Source organism: Gastrolobium bilobum, unplaced genomic scaffold, assembly GCF_033153095.1.
Source record: "Gastrolobium bilobum isolate Gb01-03AN ecotype WA unplaced genomic scaffold, APGP_CSIRO_Gbil_v1 utg1221, whole genome shotgun sequence".
NCBI classification, from domain to species: domain Eukaryota; kingdom Viridiplantae; phylum Streptophyta; class Magnoliopsida; order Fabales; family Fabaceae; genus Gastrolobium; species Gastrolobium bilobum.
The window spans coordinates 686,864-701,606 of NW_026897257.1; the positions used below are offsets into that span (position 1 = coordinate 686,864).

At 31.8% G+C, this 14,743-nt stretch overlaps 1 protein-coding gene across 1 annotated transcript; it reads left to right on the forward strand.

Annotated features, from left to right (window-relative positions):
* On the forward strand, nucleotides 1–2,431 carry LOC133305416 (uncharacterized). Its single transcript, XM_061505635.1, has 3 exons — nucleotides 1–279; nucleotides 469–639; nucleotides 2,042–2,431. Exons 1-3 carry the CDS (start codon nucleotides 113–115, stop codon nucleotides 2,283–2,285), a joined length of 582 nt encoding a protein of 193 aa, XP_061361619.1. The 5' UTR covers nucleotides 1–112; the 3' UTR covers nucleotides 2,286–2,431.
* Nucleotides 2,432–14,743: the final 12,312 nt, after the last annotated feature.

Below are 14,743 nucleotides of genomic sequence, written 5' to 3' on the forward strand. Positions count from 1 at the left end.
TTCATTGTTTTGTTTTTGTGATAAAAAAAAAAAAGATTGGTTTGGAGCACAGGAAACAAGAATCACTTATTCACATTCACATCTTACAGCAAGAATTTTGGTGATTGCAGAAATGTGCAGCATAGCCTCTTCACAGCAAAGCTTCCTCACCAACGCCCTTATTCCACTAACCCTGAAGCCCATGTTCAGCAGCAGAAGCAGCACCGTTACTATCTCTTCAGTTAAAACCGTTTATTGCAGTTGCCCACAACATGACCAACAACAACCTCAACCTCCAAGGTATCAATAGTTTAATACTAATCAAACACACACAACAACACTGTTTCATTATCACTTAAGTTCAGCTGGTCCCGATTTATGGTCTTTGATGTATTCTTTTTTCATTCATTTTTGAATCTAGGATGAATTTGACTGAATTGGTTATGAATTTTTTTTTTTGCTGCTGTTTTGGGGTGTTGTTATTAACAGGAAGAATGAGAACAAGATAGCAAAGTTAGCAATAGTTGCACTGGCTGCTGGGGTGTTAACACTGGGGTCAGTTCATGATGCATCGGCCGCCAAGACTGGTGGTAGAGTTGGTGGCCAGGCCTTCAGGTCATCAGCCCCTCGCTCCTCACCGAGAATCAACAACAACTCTAGGTAAATTTTTAGTAGGAATATTGCTGATATTGATTACTGCAAATCGATGCTCTATGTTTTGGGTTGATTATGTTCCTAGAACCAAAGTTGAAATTGTTCTCATCATCCTAGGTCATACTCTTTTGGTTGGCTTGAATATGCTTGCCTGAAATCTACTGGCTTCTGAAAAGTATATCATAGGCACTAAAGTTTTATGGATAGACACACGGTTATGATGTCTTCAGTTTGCCGTCTGTTAGAAAAGTGTAATGGGGTTCGGTTTTTCTTCAGCAGCGGTAGTCAATAGAAAGCAAATAAGCAAATATATGCCGCAGGCACAAAAAAAGAGACAAAAGCGAGACCCAATGTTTTTTTTTTTTTTTTAATTATCAGGATCAGATATCGTATTCCGGAAAATATGTGTATATGACAGATAAATTATTTCTGCCGCAACTACAAAAATAATTTTGCCATAAAACTATTAAAGTGATCCGTATTTAATAGCTTTAATTTTTAGGTGTGATAGTTATATAATATGGTATCAGAGGGGCACCAACACCACCTCCATTCTTCTAATAAATACTTAAAAGGGAAAATATACTCTTATGTTGTAAGAGAGAATTTTTCTCTCCTACACATACATCGATTTTCGTGTTACTTTTTTATTCTTTTTTTCTTTTTCTATAGGGGTTGGGTTCCACACATGATTATCTCTACTGCATGAGAGAGTTCTCTCCTATTGCATGTGATTAATAAAGCCCATACTTAAATGAGGAATTTCTTAGTATAGATAGGTAGACTTATGCATTATTTATTCTTCAAGCCCAATGGACTTTTGTCCAATGGGATGTGTTAGAAAATCTAATCTGAGAAGCCTTGATTTAATAGCTTGAGCTTTTAAGTGAGATGATATTCATGACGAAACCATTAAACTAGCTCCGGCCGTGCTCTTCCCAAATTGGTTTTTGAAAAATTCAAAGAATACTATTGATCTGTTTCTCTTAAAAAAGCACATAACGGTTTCCCCTCGTTTTTGCCTTTTGAAGTATCAATATTAATAGTATAAGCAGTGGATTAAGTTGTTCTGGTCATGAATATGTCTTGATTAGTCATTTCTAAGTAAATTGTTTTTCACTCTTTGCATATAGTGTGTCTTACCGTGGCAATTCTAGCAGAATGTTATTTGAAGGTTTCTATATAAAAATATAAAAATTTAGTGTTCTGCTGAAAATAGATATAGATCTTTTCTATTTGGTTATAGTCAATGGATATATATTCATATTCTGGAGTATCATTAGAGATCATAAATGAATGTCTTTTATACTTTGGATGGAATTCTTGTTCAGTAATTCCATATGAAAATGTAAAGTTTCACACGTCTCATCTTGGGAATCTTATTTCTGAAATTTATGTCAATTGACAGGACCAATATCTATGTCAATCCTCCAGTGGCGCCTCCACTAGTTGGTGGTTATGGCTATGGTTTCGGTGGGCCATTCTATGGTGGCTGGGGATGGTCTCCATTTTCTTTCTTTGCACCAGGTCCCAGTGTAGCTATAGGCATTGGAGGTGGATTTGATACTATAGTTCTGTTTTTGTTTCTTGGTGCTGCTGCTGCAGTTGTGAGGAGATTCTTTGGGTCAAGAAATGAAGATGATGACTACTAGCAGTACAAAAAGCTTTTTAATACTTTATGAGAGATTGTTAAATAGATGTTTAAAGAATGGCACAGTTACCATGGTGATCAATTAATTTGATGTATTTTTAGATATTATACTTGAAAGAGAAGCAATATTGTGCTTTCTAATGAAATAGTTTTACAAAGAGCGTTGGAGTATAGCTAACACGAAGCAACGAAGCTATAGAGATACATCATGTTCATTCAGGGGAAGTTTTAATTTACACTAATTTAAAAAGAATCAAGAAAATATAAGATTTTACAACCACAAATTCACGGCCTTAAATTTCTTGATGATTCTTTAAGCCATTCAAAATTGATAGCAATTAGAAAGGGAAAAAAAGATATGTTTGGGGAGTCATCATCTAACTTCTCTGCCCTACCCTGCAGACTTGTTATGTTATTTTGCTAATTCTTTTCCTTCTATGGATTTATCTCACTAGTCAAACCTGCTAGATTAAAATCTTCTGAGTTGAAACGGAGACAAAATCTACTGAAGACACCAATTTATGACGGTTAGAATGGAGAAGCAGTTTCGGGTTCAAAAAGCATCTTGTGGTCAATACCATGTTAACACTCGAAGGGTCCAGCTAATATTTTGGGTTTGAATCTCGGCAAAAAAAAAATTAAAATATTACTATTTTAATAAATAATTATAGATAGATGGTAATTTAGAAACTAATTTTGGATCTGTAGTAGTCAGTTATACCCAAAAAGGACTCGACAATTTACGTCCAAATGAGACGTGAATGCCACGTCATTCTCGCCCAAAGTAGGTGTGACTAATCACGCCCCATGAAGACGTGAATTACTGTATTTTTCTGCCCCATCTGGGCGTGACTCAACCCCATCTCCTGTCCAATCTAAGCGTGATTGGCACCCATATTCCTTATATAAATACCTACCATCTCCACATTCATCACAACTCTTCTACATCTTAACTTCTTAGTCTTCGATACAGTCTCACTTGCTTATGCATACTCTGTTTTGTGTATTTTTATTAATATAGTTAATAATGAGTTCACATTCTAATTTTGTTCGTGTTGTTTTATATTATAATGGTAGGAAAATGGAAGGTCGACATGGTGTCATATTTTAAGGCTCTCAAAGGCCAACCCGCATCATGCGGAACTCAACACTTAGCGAACTACATCAAAAATTTAGTTAAAAATTAGCGCTTGAAGGTATGAGAGCTTAACATCCCCATAAGGCTGCTTTGCATCGACGGGTGCCTGACCAAACAGCTCCTGGCACACGACCCGCCAGTCCGTAGATGTAACCCTCGTAACCACTCTCCCATCAGTCGGCAAACTCAATATAGCCGCAACATCCTGCAACGTGATGGTCATCTCGCCCTGGGTCATGTGGAAGGTATGTGTCTCTGGTCTCCACCAGAGCACTGATCAACATGGGATCAATATGAAATAAATGCAGAAAAACTATCAAAATAAACGATACTATAAAGTACACTAAGTTTTTCACATTTATTATTAAATTAAAAGGCTCATCACTGGTACTTTCTTATATGCGTACTTGAATATGTCGCATGCGTGCGACATGTAGGAAGCCAGCTTGTGACAGGTAGTCCGCCACAATGTCGGGAATAGCATCAGGAGATGGTCCCCCTGCTTCTTACCGCGTCTAGTCCTGCACTGGCGACATTTCTTCATTCTACACAACCTGTGAAATATGTGTGTGCTGCGTGTGCCTCCGAAGTACATCCCACCTGTATGGTTCTGGAAGCACATGTGTCCTGGGATCTGAAGGCTCAGGCTGAGTCTCAGTATCAGATGGAGACCGAGGTGACTCGGACGATGACGAGTCAGCCATAATAGTGTACTATACACAATTACAAATTAATTGGTTTCATTAATATATTCAAAAGTCATTACATTAATTAAATGTGTTACAAAATATATTAAATTACATGTGTTACAAAAAATATTAAATTACATGTGTACAATATTCCTAAGTCACTAATATATTCCTAGGGTTTAAGACACTACTTTAACATATTCCTAGATCACTATAATAACAGTTATATGCGCAAGTCCCTAAATTACTATTATAACATGTATGATACTATATTTAAAAAATTGATAAAGCATATATGAGGACTTGCTTGTTCGACAGGGCTTCGCCGCGCGAAATTCTCCACAAATAATCTAGAGAGAAGTTAGAGCAACTTTAGAGAGAAGGTAGAGAGAAGGTGTGAGAAGGAAAAGTGAAAATTTAGGGGTTTATATAGGCCAGGGCGTTCACGCCTGGCCCGAGCGTGAATAGTCACGCCTAATTTAGGCGTGAATCATTCACGCCTCATTTGGGCGTGAATGGCTGTTACATATTCGAAATTAGTTTCTAAACTGTCATCTATTTGTAATTATTTATTAAAATAGTAATATTTTAATTTTTTTGCCTTTGAATCTCTCCACTTTTTATGGGAGTTGTGACTCTCAGAATTAAACCCACTACTATCCTTTGGACACTTTAAATTTGATATCTAACTAAATCGCTACTAGACCATTAACTCTTGAGTTGCTTTCTTTCTTTCTTTATTTTAAAAAAAACACCCTTTATTAAATGCATGAGTCAAACTAATGCTCTATTGTTACAATTATAGGAGCAATTAGATCATGCAAAAACGTTTAGACCATTGCAGTTTAAATGTATAGGATCATCATTGTTTACAATTACCTTTTGTAGCACAGATCTGAGATAATGCTCCAAAAACTAGAGTCTTTGCGTCACAACACAAACTAATCTCCTCAGCGCTGCAGTACGAACAACCTCCTTAAGCTGGACTATGGCAGATCTTCCAGACTATGTTTCAAGGGGAAATGGGAAGTGTGTGGGCACTCTCTCACTTTCAGAAAGATGACCTTACCTCAGCCTCTGCAACCACCAAGTGAAGACTAGAAAGGCTGAGGACTATAAGTGTAGAATATATATGGGTTCCAAGAAACCCTAACCATAAGCAGAATGGGCTTTAGGTTTTTTGGGCTCTTCTTTCACACTAGGCCCTATTTGACTTTAGTGAAAGAGCAAAATCCAACAATCTCCTATTTGCTCTTGAGTACAAACTTGAGCTCAAAGTCCAAGTTCATATATCTCACTAGTCATCATCAACTGAAATTGCCCCATCCCTTATCTTGAGCTAACCTGAGGATCTACTATTTGTTATTAATCAAGGCTCTTGATAATCAACAAATGGATGAACGAACAATGGGCCTTTCTCTCGACCATAAACAATTCTCATACCAAAGGTAAAGAAATGTTTTTAGGTAAATATATGAATTTTTGAAACGGGCATCATATCACACAATGTAATCAAAATCGAGTTTTTACGCAGAAAAGGAAAGAATGGTAGAAATATAAATCGTATAAACCATACGAAACATAAAGTTTCTACTATTTAAGATCAAGATACAAATATATATATATATATGTAAAAAAAATTGCACAAACTACTATTCAAAATTCAATGAATAACTTCATATTCAAAATATATGACACATAACTATATAAGACATAAGTCAAAAAACACAAAAAGAGAAAATTGAGTTAAAATTTTTGGAAAAAATGTTGTTTTTTTAAAAAAAATAAATAAATTTGAGTCTAAGTAAAAACTTAAAAACTTGTGTTTCTACGTGCCATTTTTACCCAATTTTACTAAGAATCATTTTTATTTACGTTTTAACATATTTTTATACTGTGTTTCTACCTTCTTTTTTTTGGAGTTACTCTACTTTTTTATATTTCTATTTTTTTACACTAATTTTTGACAACAATGATATCACATTATGGGAAATAATCAAATGACTACTTTACGAGCTATCCTATACTCACCGATCATTCTTCCAAATGGAACAACTACGTGCGCTATGCAAGAAGGAACTTTAATTATTGGGGCCAACTTAAAATAATTATTGGGGCCAACTTAAAACTACACAATGTTCTTTACATGCCCCAATTAAATTGCAATTAAATCTCCTTGGCATCTTTAATCAATGACTTGTAGTGCATAATTACTCTAATTGATAAATTATGTGTGATACAGGATCACATTTTGAGAACTTCCATTGGTATGGTTGAACAGAAAGAGGGTGCTTATTTATTCCGAACAGCAGTGCCGACCTACCACTTATAACACATGCTTCGAATCAAATTAGTCTTTCTATTGCCTATTGTTAAAAGCAACCAAAGTCATCTGTTTCTTGATGAATCTTATGATATTTGTTTTAAGGCTAAGCAAACTTGTGAAGTCTTTCCATAAAATTGATGATTTATTTAATTCAATTCATTATGATGTTTGGAGGACTTTGTATTGGAGGAGGTAGCTTGATGTATTGGGCCAATGAAAATTTCTTTGGGCCATTTCCTTGAAGACCAATTTTGCGCTCATTGTTATGCTTACCTTATAAACCATTTTGGTGATTCAGGGTAAAAAAATTCATTAGGAATCCTTGATGAAAGACAATGATATAGGCAAAACGATCCTACTATAATTATTTTGTAAATGTATCGTCGGAATGAAACACATTTTGAAAGTATGACTGAAGTAGAGCAGTCAAACACGTTAGTTTGACTGACGGGATCAGTCTCGTCACTAAAGAAGACGTGATCAGAGACCACGTTGGATTGTGCAGTATTCACGTCGAGTAAAGCGACGAGTTCTCCATTAATGCCATCAATAATATTGACATGTTCCATTCCTACCAGGAAACTTGACGGGACCATCAAACACAAACACCAAGTTTTTTTTACCAAAAGGCAAATTACATTGTTTATTAATTATTACGAGCGTTTTTTTATGCTTAAGGTTTCCAAAAATATTTTTATTAAATAATGCAGAATATTTGAAAAGGGATTTAATAACGTGCCAAATATGTTAATTATGACACTAATGATGACATTGTTAACACATGCAGGTTTTATTTTAGTGAAACTATTTATTATGATTACAAAATATTTAAAATAGTTATTACGATTTACATAATTACCACTTATACAAACAAAAATTTAATAACATGATTCATATTTAATTATAACACTAATACTAATTACTGTTTCTTTTATAATTAATGATTATTTATTTTACTTAACAGATTTTTTCTTAGGTTGTTATTTATTTTAATCAATTCATTAATTATTTGTATCAAAACAAAAAACCTTCATTAATTACAAAAATAATTAACACGTCTTTAGCTTTTTTATATGGACCACTTCTAAAAGCCGAAAATATATTACAACAAATTTACTAATTATTATATTTGCTTAATATTACTAATTTGCTTTATATTTTGTAACTAATGATTTAATCATAATAAATAGTTTCACTAAAATAAAACCTGCATGTGTTAACAATGTCATCATTAGTGTCATAATTAACATATTTGGCATGTTATTAAATCCCTTTTCAAATATTCTGCATTATTTAATAAATTTTTTTTTGGAAACCTTAGGCATAAAAAAACGCTCATAATAATTAATAAACAATGTAATTTGCCTTTTGGTAAAAAAAACTTAGTGTATGTGTTTGATGGTCGCGTCAAGTGTCAAGTTTCCTGGTGGGAATGGAAGATGTCAACACTATTGACGACATTAGTGGAGAACTCGTCGCTTTACCTGACGTGAATGCTGCACAATCTAACGTGACCTCCGATCACGTCTTCTTCAGTGACGAAATTGATCCTGTCAGTCAAACTAACGTGTTTGACTGGTCTACTTCGGCCATACTTTTGAAATGTGTTTCATTTCAGTAATACATTTACAAAATAATTATAGTACGATCGTTTTGCCCAATAATATATGATGAATGTTAATAAATAATAACAAAAAGAAAAATAGTAATATTAATTGTGCATGAAATAATTAAAGTCCAATAATTAATTTATATATGCTTAGTTTGAGGACAGAGTTGGGAGTAAAGGCCAAAAGGGGTTGATGAGTGAGTACCAGTCATTAAATCACAGATGTCATGTTGCTTTTTTGTGCCTGCTGTTGTCCATTAAATGTATATTACTTTAGTTATAATATTAAATTGTAGTTGAAATAATAAATATGAGTTTTATATGAGTTATATCGTAGGAAAAGTGATTGTGTAATGTTATAGAGATTCGTTTTGCGTGCCGTAATTTCTTTTTTCTTCAAAAAGTGTAGGCTCACAAAATGTTGTTTGTGTAGAAAAGTTTGTTGTGTCATGTTAAATGAAAAATGCAAATCCCAATAAATATATATGATTCACATAATTAAATCGATACAAATTTTTTAGTAAAAAATTGATACATATTTAATAATTCAGAAAAGGAAAATCACTTAAACTCCAAAATCACGAATAAATTTTTGGTGTTATTATTGCACCAAAATTCAGTACATCTTACTAATGGAAGCATTACATATCATAGGAGAGAGAGAAAATTTAGCAGAGAAAAAAATTTATCTGACATGTAATATTTCTATTAGTGAAATGTACTGAATCTTTAGTGCAACAATAACACAAAAATTTATTCCAAAATCACTAAGAATTTTCGGTGACGTGGATGAAGATGACCAGTGGAACACTTAACCACAAGGGTCATACTCATTCCAGTTAGCCATTCAGCACTCTTCATTTACTACCGCACTGGGGTTTGCCACAACAACCAACCAAGTGAGTGACTTGCATCCAAATAGCGCATTTCCTCTGAAGCACAATTGCAGATTCACCCTTCACTCTTGATTGAACTCTTTGACATTTTGATATAGTTTCTGTTTCTTTCTCTCTCTTTTTTCTTTAAAGAAAAACTATATTTTAATAAAAAATAAAAACTTCTAAAAGATAATGTTATCTTACCTAGCAGCTTAAATTTTTGGATTAAAATAGTTCCTTACATAATATCATAGTCTTAGTATTTCGGGTTCGATCCTTAACGTTTCTTATTTTGTGTGTGGAATTTCTTTGCTATCATCCACAATTCAAATCCAATAAACTTTCTTGTGAAGAAACGTGTTAAAAATATATAAAGCTATTAATGTAACTTTATCCAATATCTTAAGTTTTAGGTTGAAATGGTTCTTTACATATATCATAATTTTTTTTGGTTTAATGAGTATAATATTGCATGATGTAAGAAATTTTTCTTACACTCACAATAAAAAGGAGAGAGAAAGTAAAATGATGAAAGAAAAAAAAAATGTGAACCCGCTTTTTAATTGTGTATGTAGAAAATTTTTTTTGGGTGATGCTCATAAAATCCATTTTTTTTTTTTTAAAGTTTGTCTAAATACACCCTTCTAAAGGATAATCCAAATCAAGGAACAAGACTTCTAGCACATATATCTTTTGACCAAGAAAAAGCAATTCTATCCTATGCGCAAAAAGAAAGCCTTTTTCTCTTTTTCATCTTTATTTTCATGGCCCTTCCTTTTCATCTCAAATAAAGCATCACAGTTTCTTTCTTCTAATATTCTCAAGGTTTTCCTTCGTCTTTTTGGTTTATGATTGCATGGAGAAAAGGCCGAAAGGCATGGGAACAACTGTATATCTGTGTGTGTATGTATGTATATGTCTCTCTCTCTTTTTTTTTCTTTTTTCTTTTTTGTATTTTATGTATATGTCTCTCTAGTATTGTAGCTGTCCTTCTTCTTTTCGATCTCCTTTAAAACCGAAAATTCAGTTAGCTTAAAATTTTAAAATGTTAACCTTTTAAAATACCATCTGACATGATCTAGATCATTTTATGTATATTTACATGCTTCAATGGCCTGATTAATTACCAATTAAGTTTAGATTTATTTATGCAATTGGGAAATTAATAATTGATAATCAGATATGATTGTAAATCAACATATATGATAATGATCTTGGGATGAGTATTATTATGTATTGGATCTTCTGTAAATTCTCAAGATCTTAAAGCTTATCTTAATTTAAAAAATCTAAGAAATTATATTTTCAATTTTAGGATAAATATAGTCTCAATGAATTAACTTTTAACTATCTTAAGAAAATTTGATCTGAATTAAAAAACTAGGACTTGCATGAACGTAGTACTTTTGGAGAGTTGGATGAAATCAAACCCTAACATTATTAGTGAGTAGTGACTATTATCCCTCACTTCCTTTTGCTTGAATTTGTGAACTAAACCCGAAAACTTATTGAGTTTAATTTTTTGCAAGCTAAAGGTGGTAATTAGTAGAGCTCCTTTTATTTCGAACTTTAAGTTCTAGAAGTAATTACAGTTGTGAATTGATGATTGAATAAAAAAAATCCAGAGGAGGATACTTGAAATTTCACTTCAAATACTTATTACTTGCCGATGTCTTATTACTGACATGTACAAATTAATACTTTGTGCGCACTATTTGATAACAAATGGAAAATTAATAAGGTAAAGTAAAATATAATAATTTCGGCAATAATGATTGAGCGGGGCTTAAAAATATCGAGGAGCAGCGAATAATGTTAATATCAATAAGCACTGGAATAACACATTAAAAAAAAAAAACAATAAGCACTAGAATAACGGGGGAATGAGGATATTGTTAAGAATGAGGAGAGGGTATTGGATCGAGAGAAGAGATAAGCCTTCGACCCAAAATGGGGAGATTCTTTTTGTCCTTTATTTTAAGCTTATTGATAGGAAGTCATACTCACAAACACAATGCTACGAATCTGATGCATTGAATGTGGGAGCTGAATTGGATGCAATCTTTTCCTTCCCTCTTAAAATTTTAAGAGCCATACTTTATTTATTTATGTATGTTACAGAACCCGAGAACCGTGCTTATTTTTATCTCTTGTTTATTAATGAACCAACCTGTAGGATTCCCCTTTCTCTCACTCTTTTTTATAAAGTTTTTTTTAATGAAAAACAATATTAGGTGGCCGTATATCGTCGTGGACTATATGTCACATTACATTATAAAAAAATAAAATAAAATAACGTCATTTTAATTTGTTATTCAGTTATTGAGATCGCTGAAAGTTATCGGAAACCACAAATCCGTAATATTTAGACATTCCTAGTACAGAACTTGAATATGACGTTTGCAGAATATCAAACTTTTTTTTAATGAGAAGGTTTTTGGGCCTTTTGACCTTGATGCTGTTGTATGTGTAATGTATGACCGGAATGATTTCACGATGGAATGAATTACTGGAATAATGCATGACGACGCGGTTGGTTACTGACCGTTTTCAGACGCGTCACGATGGTTAACGCGATACATGCAATTCACAAACGACCAAAACGATAGATTTTGAATTAGATGTGATGGGACTGAACGTGATACTTTGACCATCACATTCCAGTCGTGTCAGGAGGCACCTGACGCGTTCCCCGTACAGACGCGTCCTACCAGCCAATGGGGGACCACCTTCTCCTGCATCCTTCGCGGTTGGCTGACAGCCGCGTCCCCAAGACGTTACAGCAGGTACCGCATTCAGCCACCCATGCAGCTTGGGGCAGCTTCTCATTGTCTTCCAAGTTGAATCCTGTCCCAGTGAACGCTGCGTCTGATTCTTGTGGGGGCTTCTGGTTTGATGTTGTCTATTATTTCAAGTAAGTAGTATTTATACTTTAGCTCCTCATGCAATGCATTATTTTATAATCTGATATAAATGTATTATAATCATATGAAGGTTAGAGTTTTGATATAATTATTATTAATCTTAAATCATATTTTATAATCTAGTCCACCATGCATTAAAATATTAGATCTCTGACATGATATATGCATAAATGTATTATTAGGTATTTTAAATTCTTTCTTTTTGACTAAAAATGTCAGAATAGTGAATTTAATTGTGATAATTTGCTATTGTTTATAATATTACTATTTTGTATTTAATTGCAAGAAATATTATTATTATTATTGTATTAATAATTTTATAAAATTTGTTAAATATGCTATATTAATTTTATAAAATTTGTTAAATATGATAAAATTAATAATAAAATTATATCATAAATCAAAAATTTTTGGCTACAAATCATAAAATTAATAATAAATTATAAAAACTAAAAATACTCCCCTAAGATTTGTAGCCAAAAAAATCGGACCTTTACAGAACATTACAATTATGCATATATTACCATAAAATATTAATATATCATATATCATATTTAACAAATTTCATAAAATAATTAATACAACAATAATAGCATTTATGCAATCGAATATAAAACATTAATACTAATAAGGCTAAAACCAATAACATAATAATAATAATAATAATAATAATAATAATAATAATAATATAATATTTTTAACAAATTTAACAATATAAATATAGCGTATTTAAAAACATTAATAGAATAATTATTACAATAATAATAAATTTTTATGCAATTAAATATAAATCAGTAATAAAAAATTGATAATAAATTCTAAAAACTAAATATACTAACCTAAGATTTTTAGCCAAAATAATGGGACCTTTAAAGAACATAAAAATAAAATTATGCATACAATAATATAACACCACTCCCTAAAATATTAATATAGCATATTTAACAAATTTTATAGAATTATTAATACAATAATAATAATAATAATATTTCTTGCAATTAAATAAAAAATAGTAATATTATAAACAATAGCAAATTATCACAATTAAATTCACTATTCTAACATTTTTAGTCAAAAAAAAAAATTAAAATACCTAATAATACATTTATGCATATATCATGTCAGAGATCTAATATTTTAATGCATGGTGGACTAGATTATAAAATATGATTTAAGATTAATAATAATTATATCAAAACTCTAACCCTCATATGATTATAATACATTTATATCAGATTATAAAATAATGCATTGCATGAAGAGCTAAAGTATAAATACTACTTACTTGAAATAATAGACAACAGCAAACCAGAAGCCCCCACAAGAATCAGACGCAGCGTTCACTGGGACAGGATTCAACTTGGAAGACAATGAGAAGCTGCCCCAAGCTGCATGGGTGGCTGAATGCGGTACCTGTTGTAACGCCTTGGGGACGCGGCTGCCAGCCAACCGCGAAGGATGCAGGAGAAGGTGGTCCCCCATTGGCTGGTAGGACTCGTCTGTACGGGGAACGCGCCAGGTGTTTCTTGACACGACTGGAACGTGACGTTCAGTCCCATCACATCTAATTCAAAATCTATCGTTTTGGTCGTTTGTGAATTGCATGTATCGCGTTAACAATCGTGACGCGTCTGAAAACGGTCAATAACCAACCGCGTCGTCATGCATTATTCCGGTAATTCATTCCATCGTGAAATCATTCCGGTCATACAGTACACATACAACAGCATCAAGGTCAAAAGGCCAGGTTTTTGGATATATATGTGTGTGTGAGGCTGTTGATTGTGTGTGCAGAGTAGAAACTCAAAGCTAAAAAAGCCATATTTGAATATTATTCTAAAAATAATTTTTTGGTTCCCAGAATAAAAATATAAAATAACATGTTTGATAATACTTGTTCTATAAAAAAAATATTACAATTTGTATTTTTTTTATTTTTAGATTCAAATTTAGAGAATATATCTAAGTTATTTTATATTTTAATTTTAATTTTCAAAACAAAAAAAAATAAAAAATATTTAATTCCACAACTATTATACGAAACAGTTTTAATCAAACAAAATCAAACAGACTTTTCCTTCCATTCTTTTCTTATCTAATAAATAGATTCTATGATAAGTTGACAACTTCCAATTCTAATATTTAGATAAATCAAATTTGTCTTATTTTTCTTGCATTCAGATGATGCAGTAAATAGATTCTATAATCAGTTATAATAAAATAATTTACTAGTTTATATTGAATTAAAGTATTTTTGTTTGAGAATGCTTTAATTTTTTTAAATTTAATTATATAAATTCTCTTTTAAATTTGTATAATTTGCAAATAAATTAATTTAATGTTTTTTAATAAAATAATTACGCATTTATTACAATTTTGAGAATAATTACGGATCTATTGCACAATGTGACGCCCAAGTGAGGGGGAGACGCCTCAATGGGGCGTCACTCATCAAGTGTTGACACGTGTCATTTTTTTTTCAAAAAAAAAAATTAATTTAATCATAAAATTTCTGAAGGCCATAACTTTTGATTCGGGTATCCAAATCAGGTAATTCTTTTTTTGATTCCACCTAACTTTTCGAGATCTACGCAATGACATCTCATTTTATATATTTTAGTTCTCACAAACATAATTTAAATTTAAATCAGGTAATCCTTCTTCCTTAGAGATTTAGAATATTTATTTAATTATTTCCTTTAATGATACAGATTTTTCAAATTGATTTTTGAGTTTAAATCACAAATAAAGTCTTTATTTTGTTTTCCTTATTAATAATAATTTTTACTTTTAATTTAAATCATAAACCAAATTTGTTTTATAATAAAAAAAAAATTATTTTTTTAATTTAAATCACACATCAAATCTTGATTTATTTTTTATATTAAATCACAA

Coding starts and splice junctions, on each gene's coding strand:
- LOC133305416 (XM_061505635.1), top strand. CDS start 113: ATGTGCAGCATAGCCTCTTCACAGCAAAGCTTCCTCACCAACGCCCTT. Junction 280..468: donor CAACAACCTCAACCTCCAAG/GTATCAATAGTT, acceptor TGTTATTAACAG/GAAGAATGAGAACAAGATAG. Junction 640..2,041: donor AGAATCAACAACAACTCTAG/GTAAATTTTTAG, acceptor GTCAATTGACAG/GACCAATATCTATGTCAATC.